The sequence below is a fragment of the Squalius cephalus genome, assembly GCF_949319135.1.
Source record: "Squalius cephalus genome assembly, chromosome: 18".
Classification (NCBI taxonomy): Eukaryota; Metazoa; Chordata; class Actinopteri; order Cypriniformes; family Leuciscidae; genus Squalius; species Squalius cephalus.
The window spans coordinates 10215834-10242205 of NC_137139.1; the positions used below are offsets into that span (position 1 = coordinate 10215834).

The 26372-nt window shown below is 39.7% G+C and overlaps 1 protein-coding gene and 1 long non-coding RNA gene across 3 annotated transcripts; both read left to right on the forward strand.

Moving 5' to 3' along the window:
* The first annotated feature begins 8025 nt into the window (after positions 1 to 8025).
* LOC307145794 lies at positions 8026 to 9439 on the forward strand. Of its 2 annotated transcripts, none has more exons than XR_013819002.1 (4): positions 8026 to 8148; positions 8658 to 8818; positions 9106 to 9228; positions 9383 to 9439. It is a non-coding gene; the product is annotated as an uncharacterized lncRNA (long non-coding RNA). The 2 variants fall into 2 exon arrangements; XR_013819003.1 differs by having other exon boundaries at positions 8724 to 8818.
* A 5543-nt stretch (positions 9440 to 14982) lies between these two features.
* Positions 14983 to 22927, forward strand: LOC307146201 (cadherin-like protein 26). The gene is made up of 11 exons (XM_079850077.1): positions 14983 to 15084; positions 17145 to 17267; positions 17399 to 17548; positions 17767 to 17890; positions 17976 to 18154; positions 18365 to 18496; positions 18629 to 18811; positions 19600 to 19954; positions 21255 to 21479; positions 21755 to 21887; positions 22082 to 22927. The coding sequence occupies exons 1-10, from the start codon at positions 15052 to 15054 to the stop codon at positions 21874 to 21876; spliced, it is 1626 nt and encodes a 541-aa protein (XP_079706203.1). The 5' UTR covers positions 14983 to 15051; the 3' UTR covers positions 21877 to 21887; positions 22082 to 22927.
* The last annotated feature ends 3445 nt before the right edge of the window (positions 22928 to 26372 follow it).

The window sequence follows — 26372 nt, forward strand, 5'->3', positions numbered from 1 at the left end:
ACCCTTTAAAATTCCAGAAAAGTTCAGTTCTCCAGTATGCTCATTGCTTGTTACAGAGACTGCTGCTAAAATAGCTTAAAATTTCATTGTAAAAGTTAAACAAAAACGATCTCCGGTCAAGTTGAAATGTTTAAAATGTTTATGAATTACATCTTTAAATCTCAGGTCAACTATAAAAATGTTTATTAAGAAATGTTTAAATGTTTATGTATGGATTCAAAGTTTATTCAAATGTTTATTAAAATAAGTGTAAAGAGTTCAGACATTTTTTCTTATTGGCCTCTTTATTTGTTTCTGCCACACGCTAGGCTATATGTACATAGTGTTATTGTTGAAATTATACAGAGTTTTGAAATCAATCAACTTTAAAGAAGATGGTATTGAGTATTGACAGTAAATCATTATCTACACAAAATCCAAACCTAATAACAGGTATGTAGATCAGTAAGACTATTGAGACTAATAAGATCTATTTTGTATATTCAAGGTGATCAGTCTCAAGTGCTCAGGTTGGCATTCAATATGCCTATCATGCTTGCAACTGCACAAACTCTTACCTACAACTAAGTACATGAACGATTACACTGTGCATAATGACATTGTTGAAGATATTCTGTTAATTGATCATTTTTAAATGCAAATCTCACTTGCAAATCTCAATGCTGTCATTATCCAATCAATTAAACTATCTATTATTCTGTAATCTGGGGACGGACAACATTCCTGAGTTCTACATATAGCTCTAATGCCTCATGTCTGTCCCTGGGGAAGCTTAAGTGACGCTCCTCCATGAAGATTGTACACAGATCAAACACTTCCTCATCACAAGGCACTGCTGACAGGAACAAGCATGCGTCTTCGGCTGTCTGTAGATCATCTCTGTCCTGATGTACAATGAAGTCTTCTGTGCCGTATAGTTGAGGTGCCATGAACATGATATTTGGGATCCCGGATTGCAGTTTGCTGAAATTCGAATCCGGTGTGCATTCCAAACAGTCGCAATCTCATTCAATTCCTCCTGAGATAAAACAAAAGTAGAAGACAAATTAACAAAACTGATTATTTGTTTACAGACACATAGCCTATTAGTTTTTTTTTTAAATAAAAAAGCTACTGAAATAATCCTCAAAACATTAGTTTAAATTGTAGCTATGTTTGTGCTTATTTGTGCCGCAAAAACGAACGTTTTGTAATAAAAGTAAATTAGATTATTTAATCTAATGTCAATTAATGAATCAATAGAAACATCATGGGGACTGTCACATGAATAAGTAGGCTATAATAATAGCTACAAGTTGATAAACTAAAAAAAAAAAAACGTTTAAAAGGTCGTTTAAATAGCATTTGGCTTACCTGATTAATATTTCGAAAGCACAGCTGCAACAATGCTTTCATCAAGAAAATCTTCAGCAAAAAGGCCCTCATCTTTTAACTCTCCAAAGAACTGTATCCAGAATTCAATCCCTTCTTTGCGCATCAACCCCCACCAACTTTCAATTCTTTGGTTTGATGTATTAACACTAGTAATGCAGCTGCGGGCCCCTGCCCGCTCATCAACATCGTTTCGTCTGAAGAACATTTGGATGTCACGCATGATCACATTCTCTGTTCCCATGTCGCATCTTATAATTCGTGGACATCCCCCAGTTTGCTGCACACTCTCCACGAAGTAACCAGCGATGATTGCAGGGTTGCTGTTTGTGTGTGCTGCCTTAAGCCAGATGATTTTACGAGAAAATCCATCAATGCAACCATTAATACAGATTCCGTATGGTTTCAGTTTATCATAAGAATCTACATGCCAAATATAATTGGGTCCTTGAGAAAAGTATTGCCGACGATGAAGTCGGCGTCGACGACGAAGTAATGAACTTTCTGGATCAAGCTCTTTTAAAATTAATCGAACATCTTCTTTTCGTGCACGTATACCATTTTCCAGGCATTTTGTATGCATCCAGCGGTATCCGTGGAGACGTCCGGGACCGTTCAACTGGTCAATGATGAATCCGAGTATTTCATTCAAGTCCGCAAATGTCCGACGAAAAAGCCCATTCAATTTAAGAATGTGCTTCAGGTGTCTTTCATTTATAACGTACCCATGTCTTAATGCCAAAGACCGCACTATATCTTTGTATGACATTCCTAATTTAAAGTAAAATGTAAATTCTTCAGTCATCTCCATCTCTGCTGTAGCCCAGTCTATAGGCTATGGTATGGTTACAGTAGCCTATTGGCCGCTGTGGTTCCCTCAACATAACTCGTGGCCACGACAAATAGATGTCGTTCCACGAGAAAAATATATCGTTCCCTCAACATATGATCTCGAGGCCACGACTTTGCATCGCGTGACCACGACATAATGATGTCGTTACCTCAACAAAATGATCTCGTGGCCACGACTTAATATGACGTTCCTACGAGATATTATGACGTTCCCACAAGATATTATGACGTTCCCACGACTTATTATAACGTTCCCACGAGTTTATATGTTGTGGCCACGACAAAAATAAGTGAACGTCTCAGGTTACGTATGTAACCATGGTTCCCTGAGAGGGAACGAGACGCTGCGTCAAGCGCTGCGGGAACACCCCTGCGTGATTGCGTCATGAAGCACTCGTGAAATCCGTCCAATGGCGTGACGAGACGTCATAGGCGAGTGACGTCATTGACCAGGAAACTATAAAGCACCCCTGAACCAAACAATGTCAGCTTCTGATAGGTCGAACAAGTTGGTCACAGGCATGCCGGGAGTATGTCTCGTTCCCTCTCAGGGAACCATGGTTACATACGTAACCTGAGACGTTCCCTTTCAAGGGAACTCGCACTGCGTCAAGCACTGCGGGAACTGAATACCCACGTCGCCATAGTCCTCAAGTGCCTGTATATGTGAAATCGTCATGCACATTATACTAGAAGCACCCGAGAACCCGGAGTAGAACCCACGTCCAGGTTATAGTCCAGGTTATAAAACTTTACAAAAGTGTGTGGAGAGGACCACCCTGCCGCATCACATACCTCCTGAAGCGAAACCCCTGACAATAGGGCCATAGAAGCAGCCATACTCCTAGTCGAGTGGGCTCGACCTGCCGACTCATATGCAAGTGATATAGCCTCGACTATCCACTTACTCAAAGTCTGCTTAGATGCGGGCTTCCCTTTACTCGGGGACCCAAAGCATACAAACAGTTGACTAGACTTGCGCCACAGGGCTGCTCTGTGGACATATGCATCTAAAGCCCTAACTGGGCAAAGTAAGTTTAATTTCTCCTGGTCCTGGTTTTGGAATGGAGGCATAGAAAAGGCCTGCAACATTATCGGACCCGCCACATTAGTGGGGACCTTAGGCACGTATCCTTCTCTTGGAAACAAGAACGCTTTCACCATACCAGGCGCAAACTCAAGATACGAGGGAGCAACCGACAGTGCTTGTAAATCCCTGATTCTTTTAATAGAAGAGATAGATAGAAGGAGCAGAGTTTTTAATGTGAGAAATTTCTCTGGCACCTCTCCAATAGGCTCAAAGGGGGCCAGGGCTAGGCCTTCTAATACAATGGCCAAATCCCAAGTCGGCACCCTTGAGCGTGCCACAGGCCTTAACCTCATAGTACCACGGAGGAAGCGAGTTACCCATGGGTGTCTCCCCACTGATGCACCCTCTAGAGGAACGTGATAGACAGATATAGCTGACACGTATACTTTTAAGGTGGAGGGGGACAACCCCGAAGAAAACTTTTCTTGAAGAAAATCTAGCACTGAACCAACTGGGCAGTCAACTGGATTCACCGACTGGCCTGTACACCATGCAACGAAAACTCTCCATTTTAGGGCATAAAGCCTCCTCGTAGAAGGAGCTCTGGAGTGCAACATGGTCTCCACTACCTCAGTAGAAAGACCTGAATCTATGAGCTGAACCCCCTCAGAGGCCAGGCCCACAGTTTCCACAGCTCCGGACGCGGGTGCAACACCGACCCTGACGCCTGGGAGAGAAGGTCCCTCCTGACCGGAATTTCCCACGGAGGACCCTCGAGGAGGGACACAATGTCTGACAGCCACACTCGGCCCGGCCAGAACGGGGCTATCAATAACAGCCGAACCCCGTCCCGGCGTACTCTCTCCAAAACTCCTGGTAGTAATGCCAGAGGGGAAAAGGCATACAGACATAGCCTCGGCCATGTCTGTACCATGGCATCCAACAGGGGACAGTGCGTTGTCTCTCGAACACGCGAACAGATCCACCTGAGCTTGCCCGAATCGGCTCCAAAGGAGCTCCTGTACAGCTCCTCTCCATTCCCCCGGCACCACTCCCTGTCTCGACAGAGAGTCTGCCGTCTTGTTCATATACCCCGGAATATAAAGTGCCCGAACTGATAGCAACTTCCCCTGGGCCCAAACCAGAACTCAATGTGCCAACTTCCAAAGTCGGCGAGATCGTAATCCCCCCAGGCGATTTATGTAAGAGACCACCGCTGTATTGTCCGTGCGAACCAACACATGGTGGCCCCTGAGGTCTGGGAGTAAGTGTCTGAGTGCCAGAAATACGGCCATCAGCTCCAGCTGGTTTATGTGCCAGGAAAGCTGATGGCCGCTCCACAGACCCTGAGCTGAGCGGCCACTCATGGTCGCCCCCCAACCGGTGAGGGAAGCATCCGTCGTTAGCGTTAAGCGACGACAAGGTCCTCCTTGATCATGCGAAACGGATTTCCCCTCGGGGAGAACCCCCTGGTCTTGAGCCACCACTGTAAGGGTCTCATGTACAGCAGGCCAAAAGGAATCACGTTGGATGCTGCTGCCATCAAACCCAAAAGTCTCTTAAACTGTACTACAGTGAGTGACTGGCCTAGTCTTATCCTGTGCACAAACGGGCTCTCATGGTCTTTGTGTCCCATACTACGCCCAGAAAAGTGGTATTTTGTTTTTAAAGTGGTTTTCTTTACATTTAGCCTTAACCCCAACATCTTCATATGAGCTAGCACAGCATCTCGATACTGAGCCGCCTGATGTTCTGACTGTGCAAGAATGAGCCAGTCGTCTATATAATTCAGCACGCGGATGCCCTGGAGTCTCAAGGGATACAGAGCTGCATCCACGCACTTTGTGAACGTGCGGGGTGATAGTGCTAGGCCAAACGGAAGAACCCGATACTGGTACGCTTCACCCCCTAAAGCGAACCTGAGGAACTTCCTGTGTTGCGGAAGGATGAAGATGTGAAAGTATGCGTCTTTTAGGTCTATTGTGACACACCAGTCCTCGGACCTGATCTGACACACGATCTGCTTTAACGTGAGCATTTTGAATTTTAATTTTTTGACTGCTCGATTTAGCTGGCGTAGATCTAAAATGGGCCGCAACCCTCCACCCTTCTTTGGAACTATGAAGTACGGGCTGTAAAACCCTGACTCCCTGCTGTGGGGAGGAACCCTCTCTATAGCCTCTTTTTGCAAAAGGGTCTGTACTTCTCCTTCCATCACCAGAGCCTGCTCGGAGTTTACTACCGTGTGTACTACCCCGTTGAACCTGGGCGGGCGTGACCCGAACTGAATTCTGTACCCTTTTTTTACTGTACGCAGGACCCAATCTGAGACATTTGGCAGAAGTTTCCACGCTGCCAGATAATCTACTAAGGGAACCAGCCTCTCGAGGCGGGCCTCTGATGTTATTTGAGTGGCCAGCTTGGTGTCCTGAAACGGCGCACCGGCAGGAAGCAACCGAACTGACCCACTTCGAACCCTCCTCGGAGGGTGCGAGCTTCCCCACGCCGCTACGTTTCCGGGCAGACATGGAGATTTGAACTCGCTGAGGGCCGCTGCGCCCTGAAGCACCAGAGGTGGCAGGGTTGGCAACACGGCCCCCTGATGACACCGAGGGGAGGCGAGTGCCTCGACACACCGCTTCCCCTCGGAGGGGGCTGCCATCAGAATTCTTCGCCGAGGCCTTCCTGGAGATAATCACAGTCCTCAGATCTGCTCTACCTCAGGAAGACCTCGGCTGAGCGCGCTGTCCCGACCCCCAGTCTCTCTGTGGGGGAGCACGGGCAGCCACGCTCACTTTTTGCTCAGCTCTATGAGAGGAGGGCGTCCTCAACTGGGGCTGCTCCGGCCCAGCAGCCCCAGAGACATAAATTTTTCGGGGGAGAAATTTTTGGAAAGCCGCTGCCTGCTTTTTTGCTTCTTGAAACCTATCGACGACCGAGTTTACTGAGTCGCCAAAAAGGCCGGCAGGGGAGACAGGAGCATCTAACAAAATTTTTTTTATCTCTTTCCTTGATGTCAGATAAATTCAACCAAAGATGCCTCTCCGTGGCCACCAGGGCTGCCATAGAGCGGCCGATAGATTTTGCCGCCTCCCTGGTGCCCCGAAGAGACAAATCAGCTGCCCTCCTGATCTCCGCTATCGTTTCTCGCCCTACTTCTTCACACTCATCATCTATGTCTTTCAGCAGGTCCACCTGATATGCCTGTAAGACCGCCATATTATGTAAACTGGCGGCCGTCTGACCTGCTGCCGAGTATGCCCTACCCACTAAAACCGATGTTGTTTTTACTGGCTTAGTGGGCAGCTGAGGGGCTTTCAGCGACGATGCAGACTCAGGGGAGAGATAGCTCGCAAGCGTCTCTTCCACCTGAGGCATCGCCGCATAACCATGTTCTTTTAAACCCATTATATTTGAGTATTCAGATGTTGCTGGGTTAAATACTCTAAATGATACCGGTCTAATCCATGACTTCGACACCTCAGTGTGGAGGTCAGGAAAGAACGGTAAGCCCCGCATTGGAGGTTGTGATCTGGATGGCAGAAAGCGTTCATCTAATTTGCTTTTTGACTGACGGGCTTCCTGCTCATCGGCTGGCCAATCTAAATTTAATCTAGCAACAGCGCGAGTGACAACCTCCAAAAGCTCCTCTTGTGTGTGTGTGCGTGTGTGTGATTGTGAAAAACTTTCATTTTCATCTATTTCCAGGTTTACAACATCCAGTTCCTCGGAACTGGAGTGCTGCTGCACCTGCACTTCAGCGCGAGCAGAAGAAACCGCGAACTGAAGTGTCAGATCCAACGGGTAAAGGAAGAGATAGGGGATCTCCCGTCTCTAGCCTCGCCGTTAGATCCATCTGCGAACCCCAGGACGCGCGTGCCTCGGCAGCAGCGGGACCCGAGCCCTCCTCAAAGAGTGCTCGGCGGGACCGGAGAGTTTTCATTGCCAGCTTCTCACAATGCTCGCAGGCTGCCCCCTCGAGAGCTGCCTGAGCCTGCTCCGGTCCCAAACACATCACACAAAGCTTGTGTGTATCCCCACCCGTGAGAAAACGAGGGCAGGGAGTAACACACTGCTTAAACTGCTGCTTGCTCATTTTTATATATATATATATATATATATATATATTGAGAGACAAACACACATCAAATAGACAGAACGATTTCACATAGAGCGCTTGTGAAGACACAGAAGCTGACATTGTTTGGTTCAGGGGTGCTTTATAGTTTCCTGGTCAATGACGTCACCTGCCTATAACGTCTCGTCACGCCATTGGACTGATTTCACGAGTGCTTCATGACGCAATCACGCAGGGGTGTTCCCGCAGCGCTTGACGCAGCGTGAGTTCCCTTGAAAGGGAACCGAACATGTCCCCTCCCGGTCACCTTATGTTTCATGTTGCATGGACAAAAATACTGCTTGAATATTTTTGTATTGATCTAAGACAACTAAGCACAGTTTTTGCTTTAAAATTGTAAAGTTTTTGAATAGACGCTGTTTAGTAAAAATAATACCAGTTTAAATTTATGCAAAATCATTTCTACCATACAGAAGTCTTCTAGGAAGATAAATAGAAGATACGATTTTAATACAACTTTAAAGATTTGAGATAAACAGTCTTTTAATTTTAAAAGATCTAATTTAAACTTTTAAGATTATGGTTTTAAATGAATTAAGTAGGAATAAAACTGTGGAAAGCAGACTAACTTTACATATCCTGTGACATTGTGTCCCAGAGACTCCTCCCGTCTCTGTGAGGGTCTGAAGCTTCATTTCACACTGTCGTTTATCCCTGAAGGATCTGGGGCTGATTTGTTTACGACAACTTAAACTATTTGCTTTTGGATTGTTTTTTATCATTGCATAAACAACTTCTTCTTCAGCACTCTGAAAATGTAAGGTGTTTTTATCTTTATATTTATTTTAGCCAACTTATTTAATAACTTATTTAACAGTTTATTTACTAAGTAAAACAGTTTAAATCAATTGTATACAGTTTGTTATTATTCATTGCGTTATACATTTTATTTATAATAATTTAATTAAAAATTTAGATTTTTTATAAAACCCTTGTGTGTGTGTGTGTGTGTGTGTGTGTGTGTGTGTGTGTGTGTGTGGGTGGTTCAGGTATTTTTGACCTGAGCAAAATGTGTCCTGTGAGCAAAACACCTTATAAATTATATTTATTTATATTTTTAAAAATATGAAAAAACGCAGAAAGTTTTCTATGAGGGTGAGGTATTATGGAACATGCAGTCTTTAAATAAATGCACAAAATAGAAAAAATCATTAAGCGGTAATTTATGTGTGTTCATAAAGTCAAAGGGTAATCTAATAATGTGGACTATCCTACCTTTTAATTGTTTGATGTTTCCTGAAACATATTGCAAATGCTAATACATAGCAACAACACCGAGAGGAAGGGGAGGGCCGGTGCTCCTGCCATGATGGAATCAATTTTCATTTTCAGTTTAGCAGCAGCACAGCACACATCTCTGCTCAGAAATTCATGGATCTGTGATTTTAACCAGATAGAGACAAAAAGACAGTCTCATATCATCTCAGGTAAGTTCACTTTAACTCATTTAAAAGATTAAAATACTTATACTTGATCATTTAACATCTTATTTCAAATAATAGGAACTATTATTCACTATTTTATATGTTTTATTTATCTATGTAAGGCAGTATATTATGGTGTCCACAAGATGACCCTATATCACTGATGTATTAGATTAAAATACATATACTTAATCATTTAACATCATATTTCATTTCTTTTATGTGGTTTATTTATCTGCCATGCTTTTTATTTCTTAAAAACTAATTTGTAACATTTCGTTTTCACAAAGACCTTGTAGACTGGTGTAATCTGAAATAATCAAAACCACTGGCATATTTCATCTGCTCAGAGAGATTCAAGGTTCTGCGACTTTAGCAGATAGACACATAAACACCGCATCATTTCACCGATGGTAAGTTCAACACATGTTTAAAGATTAAACCTACCTTTAAAATAATTAATGCTTAATAATTGTATTCTTATTTCATATATCTGTTATTTTATATGTTTTATTTAACAGCTATGCTTCTCACTTCTTAAACTCATTTGTACCGTTTCATTCACAGTCATTATGGACGCTGCAACGCATTCTGAAAACCATGCCTCCGACCCTCTGGCAGGGCTCTTCATGATCAAAAATCAACCGACCTTTGATGCTTTAACCTGCAATAAAAAAAAAACATTCACTTCCTTGTCACACAAGCAGATTGGGGGTCATAAACACACAAACATAAACACACCGGAAGCACAGATGATCAAAACAGCATAAACCACCCGTTGGTCGTAAAACCCCCCATAAACAGTCATATATGACCTTGAACAACAAAACCAGTCACATGGGGCAATATTTTGAAATTGAGATTTATACACCATGCTGAATAAACAAACTTTCCATTGATGTATTGTTTGTTAGGATAGGACAATATTTGCCCGAGATATAACTATTTGAAAATCTGGAATCTGAGGGTGCAAAAAAAACAATCCAAACATTGAGAAAATCGCCTTTACAGTTGTCCATTTATGTTCGTGATTTTGCTGCATTCACTCACAAATGTTTTTACAAAATATCTTCATGGAACATGATCTTTCCTTAATATCCTAATGATTTTTGGCATAAAAGAAAAATCGATAATTTTGACCCATACAATGTATTGCTGGCTATTGCTACAAATATACCCGTGTTACTTATGACTGGTTTTGTGATCCAGGGTCACATATAAGGTCATAAAGTAAAATTGTGTATGTCTTCCGCCGCTGGCTCTCATAAAAGTGGAGGCAGCGGTACCTACATTTTCAAAGGAAGATTTCCTCTGTTCCTGAGTCCATAGAGGTTTAGACTGTTGGTGTGCGACCCTGTACCAGTGGTCTCAAACTCAATTCCTGGAGGGCCACAGCTAGTAATCCTGAAGACCTTGATTAGCTGGATCAGGTGTGTTTGATTAGGGTTGGAGCAAAAATGTGCAGAGCTGTGGCCCTCCAGGAACTGAGTTTGAGATCACTGCGTACAGCCTTGCAACCTTCAGCTACCTCTTGCTTCGCCAGCCAACAGTTGGTTGCATTTTCGAGGACCCGGTTTCGCCTTCTCACGCACTCTCTGAGGTTATCTAGAGACAGGTAAGAGTTGCACTACACACTACTGTAGGTTCCCCCGTACCTACAGACTCGGCTTCATTAGCTGGCATTGAGTGCGTTCGAGGAGCCGGTCACGCATTCTCTGCCGCTACCTAGAGACAGGTGTTAACAACTCAGACCCTGCTTCGGGCCGCCTTCGGGCCTTCGGAGCTGGGTCCCTGTTTCTAACCCGCTGCCTCACTCTGAGTACGTCTCTGATACCTTGGCCCCCCTGTGTTGGTCCGTTGTAGCACTGAAAGGTGCTCCCGAACGACTCAGCCGGTTCTTGTATCATCAGACTCGGCTAAGACGATTCAGTTCGTCCGGCACCCGCCCATGTGCAGCGCTGTTTGTTACACATCTGTGTTCCTAATTGTGCCGCCGAGTGTGCGGTCATCACTTCCTACTGACGAAGGTTGCGATCGAGCCGTTCCTCCAGCCGATATGAAGATAGATTTCTAAGAGAGGCCTGTTCTTCATTGTACTCAAACTAAAGTGAGTTAGACCATCAGGGATCTGTGTGCTTGATTCGGGCCCTTTTTTCAAGCTTCCGTTTAAGTTACTACACAGTACGCATTACTAATGCTCATCCCTATGAATGGTCTGCAGTGTGGGGCCTGAAGGACGCGTACTTCAGATATCCACTCCTCCGTAAACACGGGCCATCCTGTGTCTTGCGTTGAGGGGTCGAAGTCTCAGTACAAGTCCCTCCCTTTGAGTGCTACATATCCAGTTGGGTCTTCAGGTCAACTGGAGAAGAGTAACTCGTCTACGGACTGATGAGCTTTTTTCCAGTACGGAGGTGGACTTGGTTTACACGTTTCTCAACTGGAATGTGTCTGATTGGTTCTTAGAGGTGAGAAAGGGTCCCACTGAATAAACTTCAGAGGCTCCAGGGGCATATGTGAGACGCATCCGCAAATAAACGGTTTTTATAGTTCCTACCCAAGGTTCCTACCTCTCCCTTAAAACATGACCAAAAGTCACAGGACCTCTCCAGCTCTCGTCTGTTTCGGAAACCAGCAGAAGGGAAGGCGGTTTCCATGCAGAGGTTGGCCCACTAAAAGATTAGTGTTGCCATCATCTTGGTGAAATTCCCAAGGTGCACCGTGCCCACCTGGGTCGTGAGCTCCTCCAAAAAGAGAGTGTAGCTCCTTCCTGGGCGTTGACACGAGTGCCTCGCTGACAGATTAAGAGCTGTGGGCTGGGCAACACCAGCACATTCGCTAAGAAATTAGCCTATATGTGTCGAGCCGGTTGCTTCCGTGGGTTCCCTTCACACGAAGCCAGCTTCACCTTAGCCCGGTTTGTAGTGTCGGCTTGCTGCGCCATTCCCCTCCTTTGGACTGGATAAGTGCACCTTTTTGCTCCAGTTGAGTTCCCTCTTCGGACCCTGTTGAGATCCTCCTCACCCCGTCGGTGTTGGACGTGGCAAAGCGTCCGAAGCTAGACCTATCACTTGTATGCTTGTGTAACTTGTGTTAGGTGGGGTCCATATGTTGTGATCCCTATGGCGATTCCATATGTGTATTCTTCCATGGTTTTGACTCCCTGCGGCGAGCCCGTGTCTTCCCTTGGCAGAGCCTGCTCTGCCGTCACTGACCAGTTGCGTCTCCCCCCTGTTATAGGCTGGAGCCACCTCAGTGACATGCCATATGTTGTACTGCTTGCCAAGTCGCTCAATCCATATGTGTTTCTCCACGTTACCTCCTTTGGGCAGGATGTGGCTTCCGCAGCGTTTGCCTTCCAACGAAAGGTAGGCTTCCCAGTTGTCCTGTGGAACAGCAGTGACTTTCCTGGCCTAAGCCCTGTCCTATTCGCTCAAATTGCGGGAAGATCAGGAGACTTTTGTCTAGGCACTGGGAGGTGGCAGCACTAGTGGCGTCTTAGTAGGGATCCCAATCAGTTGACACGTCGAACAATGTCGAACAATAATGACTTAACATCTCATAATAATGAGAAACTTTCTTGTATTAATGACTTATTTTCTCGCACTTCTACGCATGCGCAAAGCAGTGAAGCAGAAGGGAGTGCCATGCTAGCAAGCTTCTGCATTCCACTTTCACACCTTTTCGTGCGCATGGAAAAGTATTGAAGATATACTGATGGTTTTTAATTGATGTTATTTAATGATACTATAGATTGCACTTCATAGATCTTCATAGTTTTGCAGAGCGTGCCATGTTTGCTGTGATGCATTTACACGGCTTTGACCAGCAGATGTTGCTAGCGTGGCAGTCCCTTCTGCTCCACTGCTTTGCGCATGAGTAGAAGTGCGAGAAAATAAGTCATTATTACGAGAAAGTTTCTCATTATTATGAGATGTTAAGTCATTATTACGAGAAAATTTCTCATTATTATGAGATACTAAGTCATTATTTTGAGAAACTTTCTCAATACTGTATAATGAGACACTAAGTCATAATTATGGGAAACTTTCTCATTATTATGACTTAACCCTCTGTGGTACGCAATATGATATCAGTGAGGAAAAAAATATTTGTTATGTTTCTCTTGCTTAAAATTGGACACTATAACAATATCAATAAACATTATCATTACGTTTAAATTTATTTATTAATTAACAGTTTGTTGCCTCAAGGCAACATTGTACCACAATGGACAAATTGAAACATCTGACATTTTCATGAAGAAAAAATTAATATATTTATTGAAAACATAAATTTCTTTAACTAAACACTTGAACAAACAGATTTATCAAGTTTTAATGAATTACACATTTCATATTTAATAAAAAGTAACATTTATTATCCAGCTGTTGCCCTCAGGCAAGTACTACAAACCATAATATCATCAAGTTATCATATCAAAACATTTCAATCGGTGTTGTTTCAAGGTAAAACATTAACAGTCACCATAACCTTATCCTAATATGAACCTTATCCTAACAAGAATGCACATACACACTCAAGGACCTGCATGTACACAAGCACATAAACACAAAATCTCCTTCCTCACTAATGGCACCTCACTGCTTGTGAAAGTTGAGGAAGCAATTCCTCTCAACAGAAAAACACAGGTAGGTAACACATTTTGAGCACTGCACTTTTACAATGCCTGAACAACCTGCGTCTCAAGCGATCGCAATGCCAAAGTGGCCTAAATATAAGTTACCCTACACAGTGATGAGTGGGTGACTGACCAACTTTCAATATGTGTGTATTACACCTGTGGTGGGAGATGATGAGAAGGCTCTGAAATCAGAGCACAATTTAATTATTAAATCAAAATCGAAACTGAGTATGAGACTACACTACTCCTGTCCAGCATCAGGTCATATTTTAAACCGTCCAGTACTGTACTCTGGTAGGCCTACTCGTCCTTGACAGCTGCTGGACTTGAATAGTTTTGACTGTGTTCTGCATTATGTTCTTCATGAAAGACGTACTGTGGTTCTGTCTGAAGTTAAAGCGCAACATAAAGGTTGCGCATTGTTGTAATTTTTTTCCTGTCGGATTGTATTACAGTAGGCCTGTATCAATCAATGAATGACACATTTTTGGCTGTCATGGTGTGTGCTCATGTGTGAAATGCCTGCTAATACGCTGCATTCCTATCACTTATATTGGACACTTTTTGCACTTAAATTGGATTTTTCTTACTGTTGACATTAAATGATTTCTTCCTGAATATTTTAGTCATATTTGCTATTTCTATTTGTATATTTGCCCTGTTTTGATCCCTGTTTGATTTTGTCAATATTATTATTCTGCTTTAAGGAGATAAAAATTGCCCTTATCAATCTGGATTGACATGGCAATAAAATTCCATCACGTTATTTTGGCAGTTAACATTTTGTGCGGGTTTTGATGAGCTTTTGAGCTGGAGATTGTCCACTCAGTCTGGCAACACTGGTTTCTATACTTTAATCTATACAGTGGTGAAACCATATTTTACCTGTAAACTAAACTTGTCATAATGTTTGGAGTAGCCTAGCCTACAAACAAAGCAAATGCAACTATTTGTTTTGAATGTAGATTTTAAAATCGAACTCTTACAAAAACAACATTAGGCTCAGTAAGCTATTGTTTTTGAGTTAAGATTGTCTATTTTATTGAATGCACGTATACCTTATTAGTAAATTAGTCTTCCCGATTTTACATAATCTAGTTAACCACAAAGTACCAGTAAAATTGATTTGGTTTAACAAAATATTTATGGTGTGACCATGCATATTTATGTTGTAGAATTAATTGAAAAGAAAATCACTCTTCTGTAAGAATGAAAGTGCAAACTAACATTGAATCGACGTATGTTTGCTATCTGGGTGTACTCTGGTTGAGAAGTCAAAGTCTTTATGTCAAAGAGCTTGGAAGGATATAAAATGTTCATAAAATGTATGACCTAAATATTTTTCCATTTAACTGAAACCGGATCATCTTGTGTTTATTGCTTTGTTCCGCAATGTCTGGTCAATTAAACAGTTCCTTAGAAATGCACTTCAACAATAGGGTCCTTCTACTTCAAATGGATTTCCAGAGAAATGTTTTTAAATCGTCCTCTATTTAAGGAGGAACCAAAGTCAACTTGCCTCACATGCACTTAGAACAACTAAAGCAAGAAGATCCTGAATCTGAGCGACTGGCCATTCCCGCTGCATAAAATGAAGGCTGTTGTGATCGTTTTCCTTGTGGCAGTAAGTAACAAGTGATTTTTTTTAACATATTATCAGTTCAGTAACACAGTTTTCAAATGAATGAAATGTTTCACACATTTTCTAAAAACAAATACTTAATATTAAATGCACTTCTCTGTGCATCTAAAACCTATGGATTTAAAGAGATAACTCTTTATTCTACTTGAATTATTGGATATTTACATATTTTGTCATTTAAAACAATACAATTCAGACCTGTGTTACTTTAGTATCATTGAAATACTATTATAGTTTTCAGTAATATTTTGAATTAGTTTTTCTTTTTATATGTTCAGTTTTCATTTTAGATAACATTTAAGTAATTTTGACATTTTTAGTAGTTTAAAAAAAAAACTCTATATTTTTATTCATTTTTCATTTCAGTTTTAGTTATTTTAGTACTAAATTAAAATATATATTTTTTGCCTTGGCAACTAGATTTTAGTTTTTGTACATTTTATTTTATTTAAGCTATAACATTCATTTTATTTAAAGTAACAAAAATATATAGGCCTATAGTTAGGTATAGGTTTTAGTTACTAAATATAATTACCCAATTTCAGACATGCTTAAGTGTGTAGATACTTTTTAGGGGGGCCACAATAAACTGGAAACGATTAATAGTTGCAGATATGGAAAGAATGTTGAAATTATACGAGAAAAGCTTTCCAAATAATTTGTGTTTAAATCTTGTACAAACAATCTAATTATTGGCTACAAGTTGCATCATAACCGCCAGAACAGGATAGCTAACAGGTAAAAAAATAAAAAATTATAAAAAACTTTATAAAGTTTTATAAAAAAATAAATAAAAATAAAAAAAAAGGATACATTTTATAACTTTTAGTTTATAAAACTTTTATAAAGACGCATGGAAAAGTATGGAAGATATACTGATGGTTTTTAATTGATGTTATTTAATGATACTACAGATTGCACTTCATAGATCTTCATAGTTTTGCAGAGCGTGCCATGTTTGCTGTGATGCATTTACACGGCTTTGACCAGTGGCAGTCCCTTCTTACTCCACTGCTTTGCGCATGCGTAGAAGTGCGAGAAAATAAGTCATTATTACGAGAAAGTTTTTCATTATTATTAGATGTTAAGTCATTATTATGAGAAAATTTCTCATTATTATGAGATACTAAGTCATTATTATGGGAAACGTTCTCATTATTATGACTTAACCCTCTGTGGTACGCAATATGATATCAATGAGGAAAAAAAAATTTGTTATGTTTCTCTTGCTTAAAATTGGACACTATAACAGTATCAATAAACATAATCATTGCATTTAAATTTATTTATTAATTAACAGTTTGTTGCCTCAAGGCAACATTGTACCACAATGGACAAATTGAAACATCTGACATTTTCATGAAAAAAAAAAAAAATTTATTGAAAACATAAATTTCTTTAACTAAACACTTGAACAAACAGATTTATCAAGATTTGAATGAATTACACATTTCATATTTAATAAAAAGTAACATTTATTATCCAGCTGTTGCCCTCAGGCAAGTACTACAAACCATAATATATATTTTTTGCCTTGGCAACTAGATTTTAGTTTTTGTATATTTTATTTTATTTAAGCTAACATTCATTTTATTTAAAGTAACAAAAATATATAGGCCTATAGTTAGGTATAGGTTTTAGTTACTAAATATAATTACCCAATTTCAGACGTGTAGAAGTGTGTAGATACTTTTTAGGGGGGCCACAATAAACTGGAAACGATTAATAGTTGCAGATATGGAAAGAATGTTGAAATTATACGAGAAAAGCTTTCCAAATAATTTGCGTTTAAATCTTGTACAAACAATCTAATTATTGGCTACAAGTTGCATCATAACCGCCAGAACAGGATAGCTAACAGGTAAAAAAATAAAAAATTATAAAAAACTTTATAAAGTTTTATAAAAAAAAAAAAAAAAAAAAAAAAAAGGATACATTTTATAACTTTTAGTTTATAAAACTTTTATAAAGACTTTATAAAAAAAATGTTTATTATTTTGAAATGTAAATAGTAACTTTCTGTGTAATATTTTCTTTTCCAGAGTGTCTGTATTCACTATGCAAACGCATCAAAACAAAACCTACGCAAAAAGCGAGCCTGGGTTGTGGATTCACTCTACATGGAAGAGGAGCACAGTGGGCCTTTCCCATATAAACTGGGAGATGTAGGTGATATTGAACACTTTCTGTAGTAATCGGCCACTTTATAGCAGAAAATCAACTGATAAGCAACTGATGAGCACAGATTTCAGACTCAGAGTTTGTCCTCTGAATGTTTACACCTTTTTTCTCTTAGTTAAATATTGAGAGGAGATCAGCTATGGAAGAATACTTCATCCATGGACAGGGCATTGACAAAGATCCCAAGGGAATTATCTCTGTCAAATCCAACGGATCGGTTTATGCTCTTGGAAAAGTTGACTATGAGGAGTACAAGAAGCTAACAGTAAGTCTAAGGCCCATTCACAACAAGGACAATAACTATAAAGATAGGACATAGTTCTAAAAATCATTCTTAATATAAAAGAATTGCAGAGTCCACTCACACCACAACTATAATGATAACAGCACAGTTGGATGTGAAAGGGCCTTAACAATAGTGATGTGCCATGTTAAATTCATTCATATTTAATTGATACTTACTGTTATTTTGTTGACTTGCAGGTCAGACTAACTAATGAAAACACAAACATTGCCGTTGATATTGTGATTCAGGATGTTAATGACCACGCTCCTGTTTTCAACAAGGAAGTGTATGAAATCACAATAGATGAATCGACACCACAAGGTACTGATACACAAAACATGTTTAAACCAACTGGTTTCCTAGGTGTACGTTTCCCATGTTTATCGCTGTATTGTCTTACCCAAAGGTGAGCGTTTGGTCACAGTGCTGGCAACCGACAAGGACCAGTTTGGCTCAGCAAACTCGTTGTTTACCCTGAGAATCGTTTCAGTCTCTCCCCAAACCTCCAATACTGAGTTCTTCATTGATCAAGCTGAAGCAGAATTGACAGGGACGATATATTTCAAGGGGTGCCTGGATTATGAGGTATCATGTACACAGTTTCTCTCCTGTTGCACATATAGTTGCTCATTTAACGTAGATTCTTGCTCTGGGATGCTTTTAAACAGTAGGCTATTAAAAGAGTTTAGATCAAAATGTCAAAGATCAAGTGATGCATAAATTCAATCAGGCGTGTTCAAACTTTTGGTAGCGAGAGATACAGTATTCAACTTTACTATTCCTTTTCCATTGTAGGAGAGCCAAAAATACACTATTCTGGTTGAAGCAAAGGATCATGGGGAGAAGGTGCAACTCTCCAGTACAACCACTGTGATACTGAATATCATCGACAAAAACAACCATCTACCTGAATTCACCGAGACAACAGTAAGTCAACCAAGTGTAAAGCTTTCAGATGTTATTGTCACTCGCAGTCAAGTTATGCAGTTTGACCTGTTTTTGATGAGGGTTGTTTTTGAGAACCAATAGCCACTAAGATAAAAATATGTTTGATAACAGGACTCTTCATGGGTGAAAGTGCAGAAGAGCGGAGAACCTGTTTATCGACTGCAGGTGACAGATAAAGACAGCAGAGGATCTGCAGCGTGGAAAGCACAATACTCTCTCCAGGGTGATAAAGCACGACACTTCAAGATTCAGACTGATCCTGACACCAATGATGGAGTCATAACCATCACGGAGGTAAGACTGGATTCGGCTCATTATCAGGAAAAATATTTGTGTCCCTATTGCACTTTTTTTGTTATAAAATAAAAGATTTTTAGTCTGGATCCAATTCAGCGTGCACAGCTGACCTTTTATTTTGGCTCACTTATCAACAAAATTATTAAATGTTTTTTTGTTTTTTTTTTGGAAAATCAGCCCGTTTGCAATCTATCACCATTACATTTTAATGGGTAAAATTAAATTGAAAAATCAGCTTCTACTTATATCTTGCTTTTATTAAAATGAATACCATGCTTTTGTTGTCTGTGTAGTTTTTGACTAAATTCTTTGGCAGAATTTGTCTTCATCCCTGCACTTTTATTTCAACCATGTTATGCCGTGGCATTTTCCCCTTTAAAAAATTATTTAATCTTTCTGGGAATGATGTATTTTTTTCAGAAAAAAAGTACATTTCTCAAACCATTTTTAATCATCCTGCATGCCCATGTGAAAAAAAGTGGGTAAAAAAGCACAAAGGTCAGCTAGTTGCATCTAATATAAATTTAAATAATAATATACTACAGTAAAGTATATTCATTTAAAGTATATTATTTCTGTTTCAGCTATCACTGTGATCATTTTAGGGCTGTTTCTTTTTCTCTTTCCCAAAGTACAGGAGTATTACCTGTAAATAATGTGTTTTGGTATTTTTATGTATGCTAGTAAGCCCCAAAATATTTTGAATGTTACTGGGTTGGCACAAAACATGTTTTTGAATGCTTAAAATATTTGATTTCAGTTATGTGATTTTCTCCCCCATGCAGCCTTTGAATTATGAAGAAAGTTCCAACTTGAGCCTGACAGTCACTGTGGAGAACGAGGAGCCCTTCTTCTACTGTAGAATCACAGGACGTCCCACTCACGGACTGTGGGATGTACTAAACTCAAGAGGAAGGTCCAGCTCCACATCAGCATCCTTTCTCATCACCAGTCCTGATACACGGGTGATCGTGAAACATGTGAAGACTGGACCGATGCTGGGGGCCAAAAAATTGGGCATGTGTCTGTCTGAGAAGAATACTGAGATCACAGTTGTGGACCCAGACCTGTACGGCCCGTCAGTCCACTTTGAGCTGATGGGAGATGTTGAGGGGGAATGGAGGCTTCATTCTAACTATGGTAGGCTATCAGAAATATACTCATCTTGTTTAAAATTGTAATAAAGCGCAATAGTCGGGTTTTAGAAGTAAAAACGGCATTCATTTTCTCCATAGGAAACTTATAAACCTTTAAACCTTTAAAGATGATGAAAATAATCATGTTTAACAGCGGAATTCGTGTTGAAGAACTACATTACCCATGATGCTGTAAAGAAAATCACCAGAAATCAGTCACAACAAGCAAACTGCGGCAAAAGAGCTCTTCAATTAGGGATGGGACAAAATAGCGATAGGGCGATTTATCGTGGTCCTTCTCCATGCAATATACGAGAATCGATACGCTGGCGCCAAATTTCTATATTTTAATTAATAAAATAAGGAGCTCTAAATAGATTTCCCTGCTTCACTTCCTCATGGCTCCTCGAGGTGGCGCTCAACACATGAATGAGGGAAACGTGAACATAAGTTAACTAGCCTAAGAAAAAGAGCTTTTTAACGGGATAGTGGACAGCAGTGTGAGTAAAATAATAGATGCCCAAACCACGTTTAAGTCCAAAGTCTGGACGCACTTCGGCTTTTATAACATCGTTGGGACGCACAAAATCGACAAAGAGTAGGCTACACGATATTCAAGACCTGCCTGGTTAAAAGTAAAGTGCACGGGTAATACCACCAACATGCAAAGCCACTTGCAACGCCATTACCCTGATCTCGTTGAAAATGTTTAATTTACTTAAAATTGTTCAGTTTAATTTACAGACCAAAAAACCTTTTGTGTTGTTTTCTAACAGTTTGGACTTGAATAAAGAGAGAAAACCTGCACAGGCATTTTGTTTTCATAGTTAGACTGGTATCATGGATTGTCTAGCAATATATTGATTATCGCAGATTTGCTGTATCGTGTATCGTATCGTGAGGTACCCTGTGATTCCCACCCCTAATATAGATAAATATATGTTATATTTCTACAATCGCCATTGTTTTTCAATTATGTACTTCGCAATGCTTCATGGGATTGTAGTTCTTTCTCTAACTAAAGTCATTAAGTACACAGTTTTATCTTTGTATTGTTATCTGATTTTCAAATACTTTTTTGCTTAAATTCAAAGTTAGAAGTGTTGTGATTCATGGCTAACCCTATGGGAAAAATGAATGGAAAAAATAACAGCTGAAAAAGTGGGCGAGCACTGATGCACTCTATAGCAACCCATGGACCTGTTTTCTCTTACTAGAAAAAGTGGCACAGTGATATATATATTATATTGTATAAGGTACCATGTTCATTTTCCGGTGTAACGCATGTTCTGATTTCCTCCCAGGCACAACTGTGAGACTGATCAAAGAGAGCGCTGTACGTGCGGGCGATCATGAACTCACCCTTAAGATCTCTGACAGCCGGGGCCAGGTTTCACTCCAGAGCCTGTTGGTTCGTGTGTGTGACTGCGATGTTTCTGCAGACTGCCATGTGCTCAGAAGAACAGCAGTGTTACAGCTGAGCGTCACTGCCGTCACTGCCGTGATCTCCAGCCTCCTGCTGCTGCTGGGTGAGGAATAAATCACAGTTTGAGCACAGGAATGAATTACAGTTTACAATATATTTACATAGAAAACAGTTCTTTTAAAATTGTAATCATATTTCACATTATTACTATTTATTACTGAATTTTACTGTATTTTTGATCAAATAAATGCAGCCTCGGTGAGCAAAAGAGACATTAAAACATTTTTTAAATCTTACCGACCCCGAACACTTGAACGGTAGTGTATGTGCATCTAATAATTCATTTTGTATGTGTGTTTTGTGATTTAAAATAAAAAGGGATGGTGTTGATGGCGTTCCAGATCAGACGCAGGGCAAAGAAACCTTCTACTTTCCACTCCTTCAGCTCACTGAGCACATTCGAGCAATCTCTTAGTAGTGACACCACCGAAGGACCTTAATCTGATGGATGGTAAGCACAGGAACATTTTCTTGCTACTTTAGTCAGCTTGCACCATTCCCAACTATTTTGGCAGTATTTGTTATTTGAATATCTTTTTAATTTGATAAGATGATATGATGTTTGACTTTTATTCTCTGAAAGAGCTTATTGGAGAACTAGATCTAGAACTGGACTAATCTCAATTTCTGGTCCAAATTCCGCAGTGTTTGGGACCCGAGTCTTGTGGACAAACGAATGCCCTCCATTAACCAGGATCCCGGAGCTGGAATTAAAAGGCTACCAGACTTCAGTACGAAACTGTGACATTGTGAAGGATAAAAAAAGGATTTTTGAAGGATTTATTTATTTTATCAATGCAGTGCATGTCGGACTGCTTTTGCACTGTGAAGGAAAAAGCAATGTTGCTTTTGATTGTGTTTGTTCTAAATGTACAAAGTGAAGTGAATGACTTAAGGAATAGTACTAGACTTATTCTGCATTAAGTGAATGCTGGCTGAATTCTGTGAATGAATATGCACTAAGTGAATGAATTTGTATTATGTGTCAAATAATTATATCAGCCTATGCAGATGAAAGTTGAGAAATTCATAAACAGCCCTCAGATCGGGTGATACTGTATCATGGTATTTGTACACTGATATGTTTATAGTGTTTATATGAAGACATTTTATACAAGTGGGAGATTGTACATGTTTTGTGGTTATTGTTTTCTAATATTCTTAATTGTATTGTATTTATTGTGCTAAAATAAAAAGATGTTACCATTAAAATGTCATACATGGAGATGCAACATCTGCGGTGTGGTGCACATATTGTACATACAGAAACATTAATATTTTATGATCGGTGGTTGCTGTTCAGTTTGCCATGCACGTAGTAGCAAGCAAGTGGCCTATTTTGTCCCTGCTGGATTTTGAGCTTTCCTTGATTTCCACATGATGGTCCTACACACCCATACACAAAATAAATATATTTGAAATATATTTTCAGTATATATTTTGGAATATATGCAAATATTTGAAATTGGCCCAATAAATATATTTCACACTTAACATCATATATTTTTGTTATATTTCAGAATATATTTCAATGTATTTTTTTCTGTATGGGTCCCCAAAAGTGTCAAAATATATGTGGCATATATTCCAAATACATTGAAATATAATAATGGAAGAAAATCCAAGGCACTCTTCTTTTGGAAATTAATAAAAAGCCTTTATTAGACTGGCTATTTCATGTTAGAAAATTTTAAAAAACATGGGAAAAAAACAACCCACGCGTAGCGGCACAAACAGCCTTCTTCAGGGTATGTTTTACAATCAAACACTTTCCTCTTTTATAGGTGCTAATTAGAAACACCTGAATGACAAATTACATGCACATACAGAGAAGATCCACTAGGAGGTTGCATTACAAATTACATCAAAGAGAAAAGAAGATAGAAGGAAAAAAAAAAAAAAAAAAAAAAATATATGTACATACATACACATACTCATATACACAAGGAAAAAAAAAAAAAAAAACCTGTACATACATAAACATACTCATATACACATTTAAAAAAAAAAAAAAAAAAAGGACTAAAATCTATTTCTTCATTCAACCCAGGGTATACTGTGGCCTGTAACTCATATATATAGAATGTTTCTCTCTGTAAAAGTAATTTTAAAAGGTCACCACCCCGAATACTCTTTTCGATCGTTTCTAAACCCTCAACCATTAGGCCTTCTGGATTACTATTGTGCACATTTAGGAAATGTTTTGCCATGGGGTAATCTAAATTAGCTTTTCTAATGGCATTCTTATGCTCTGATACTCTGTCTTTGAGACGTCTCTTTGTCCGGCCAACATAAAAGCATCCACATTTGCATGATAACCTGTATACCACAAACGTGGTATTGCAATTAATGAATGTCTTTATGTTGTACCTCTTATCAGTCTTGAAATTACAGAAGTCTTTACATTCTTTAATACTAGAGCAATGGTTACAAAACCCACATCTGTAAGTACCTTTTAACTGTCTTTTAAGCCAAGTGGTCTGTTTTTTGGCAGGAAGATGACTAGATACTAGCCTATCTCGCAGAGTTGGAGCCTTCTTGAAGCTAATTTTTGGAGATGCAGAAAACACTTCTCTGAGAACAGGATCACTCTCAATGAGATTCCAATTTAAGTGTATGATCCTTTTTATGGGATTAGCCAAAGAGCTATATTCTGTCACAAAATAGGCCTGATTTTGTAAACAGGGTCGTTTTGTCTTCTTCTGGAATAGCTCTGGTCTAGGAATACACTGGGCTTTCTTATAAGCATTTTGTACAATTTCTGTGTGATAGCCCCTTTCTAAAAATCGGTTCGACAGGACTTTAGCTTGCACTTCATATTCATTATCAGTGTCACAAATACGTCTAAGGCGTTGGAACTGGCCAAAAGGTATATTGTTTTTAGCCAATTAGGATGGAAACTATCTGCTTTTAACATCGTGTTCCTATCTGTTGTTTTACGATATACAGTAGTATGGAGTTTCTTATCTTTGCCAATAGAAATGGTTAGATCTAAAAAGTTAATACTAGTTTTGGAATGTTCCATACACAATTTTATATTCCTATCATTATTGTTCAAGTGATCATAAAATTGTAACAATTCATCATAAGAACCACCCCAGATCATAAGAATATCATCAATGTACCTCCCCCACCATTTTATCTTGTCACTGTAACTGTTTAAATAGACAAAATCCCTCTCCCACAGACCTAAAAAAAGGTTAGCATAGTTGGGGGCAAAACATGCACCCATCGCAGTGCCCCGAACCTGAATATGTAGTAGGTCCTGGAAAAGGAAAACATTATTTTTAAGTGTCCATTCAGTGAGCTGAACGATGAATTCGGAGGGAGGCAAAGAGTCTGAAGGTCTATTCACCAGGAAATGTTGTAAAGCTTTTAGTCCATCATTGTGAGCAATATTTGTGTACAGAGATTCCACATCAAATGTGACTAAAAAACAATTGTCTGTAACTCTCATATCGCTTAAGACCTTCAACACATGAGTAGTATCCTGTATATAGGAAGGAAGTTGTTGAGCCAATGGCTTAATGTGAAAGTCTATGAATTGCGAAGCTGGCTCTGTGAGAGAACCATTGGACGATATGATGGGCCTGCCTGGAGGAGATTCGAGAGACTTGTGGATCTTTGGGAGCATATAGAAGGTGGGTATTCTAGGATGCTGACATAGGAGGAAATCATGCTCCTGTTTTGAAATCCACCCAGTATCCTTCGCTGTGAGCAACAGAGCTTTTAATTTATCTCTTATGTTGTCTATCGGATTAAACCGCAGCCGTTGATAGTAGTCTTGATTGTTAAGTTGTCGTAAGGCTTCTTCAACATACTTATCTCTGTCCATTATTACAACTGCTCCTCCTTTATCAGCCGGTTTTATAATTATAGACTCATTCTTTGCCAGATGATCTATTGCAAGTTTCTGGGATTTGGTCAAATTTTCCCTACTTGTTTGCTTTGATGATAGAAATAATCTTTCAATATCATAATCCACCTTTTTTGTAAAAGCAGTCAAAGTCGCATTCGAAATTGGAGGCATGAAGTATGATTTTGGTCTAAAGGAAGATCTTTGTGCTGTGCAGTCATTCCTCTGATTATATTGATGATACCAAACTTTAAGGTGGAGACTTCGATAGAATCTAAATAGATCCACCTTGGTATTAAACACATTAGTGTGGTAAGTGGGAGAAAAAGAAAGTCCTTTGGACAACACACTCACATGGTCAGAGGTAAGAGATGTTTTTGATAGGTTGATTACCGTCTGTTCTTGTTCCGGTCCCTGAGAGTCCATGGTTGTTGTCTTTGTCCTTGACCGTTTTCTGCCTCTCCTTGTTTTCTTCTTTTTATGTTGGGTTTTATAGGTTTGGGTCTTTCGTCCAAAAAATCAGACATGGTAGAAGCAGCTGGTGAAGACATATTGGAGATCGAAGTGGATTCTTCATCGCTCGTAGTAAAATTGAAGGACACAGATCTCTGTCTTTGTCTATCTCTGTGATTAGGTCTAGTCCACTTGTACACTCTGTCATCTTTATAGTCGTTTTCATCTCTCTTAAATTTCTTGATCTTTTGTTGTCTGACCCAATCTGCAAGTTTCTCAAGGTCCTGTTTCAATTTATTTTCAAATGGCAGTTTTGTGTCATCATTACTCATGCCGGAGATTTGTACTTTTATCTCATTGATTTTTTCTTGAACCACTTCTTTTTCTTTCTTACTATGTTCAATGATTAGCAGAATCAGATCTAATGAGCATTTATTCAAAATGGCTTCCCATTTTGATCTGAAATCAGTATCTTCTATGCCAAACGAGGGGAACTTTTTTATTCTAAGGCCTCTTGGAATGCGGCCCTCACGCCAGTAATCAGACAGATTAACGATACTCCAATGAAGCTTAATCTCTTTTTCTGCCATTCTTTTGAGTTCAAAATATTTTTTACTCACATCTGGC

What these genes read in the sequence shown, in the direction of transcription:
- LOC307146201 (XM_079850077.1), top strand. Translation starts at nt 15,052, where the DNA reads ATGAAGGCTGTTGTGATCGTTTTCCTTGTGGCA. An exon ending in TGATCGTTTTCCTTGTGGCA is followed by an intron (nt 15,085 to 17,144) that starts GTAAGTAACAAG and finishes TTTCTTTTCCAG; the next exon opens with AGTGTCTGTATTCACTATGC. An exon ending in CTGAATTCACCGAGACAACA is followed by an intron (nt 18,497 to 18,628) that starts GTAAGTCAACCA and finishes GTTTGATAACAG; the next exon opens with GACTCTTCATGGGTGAAAGT.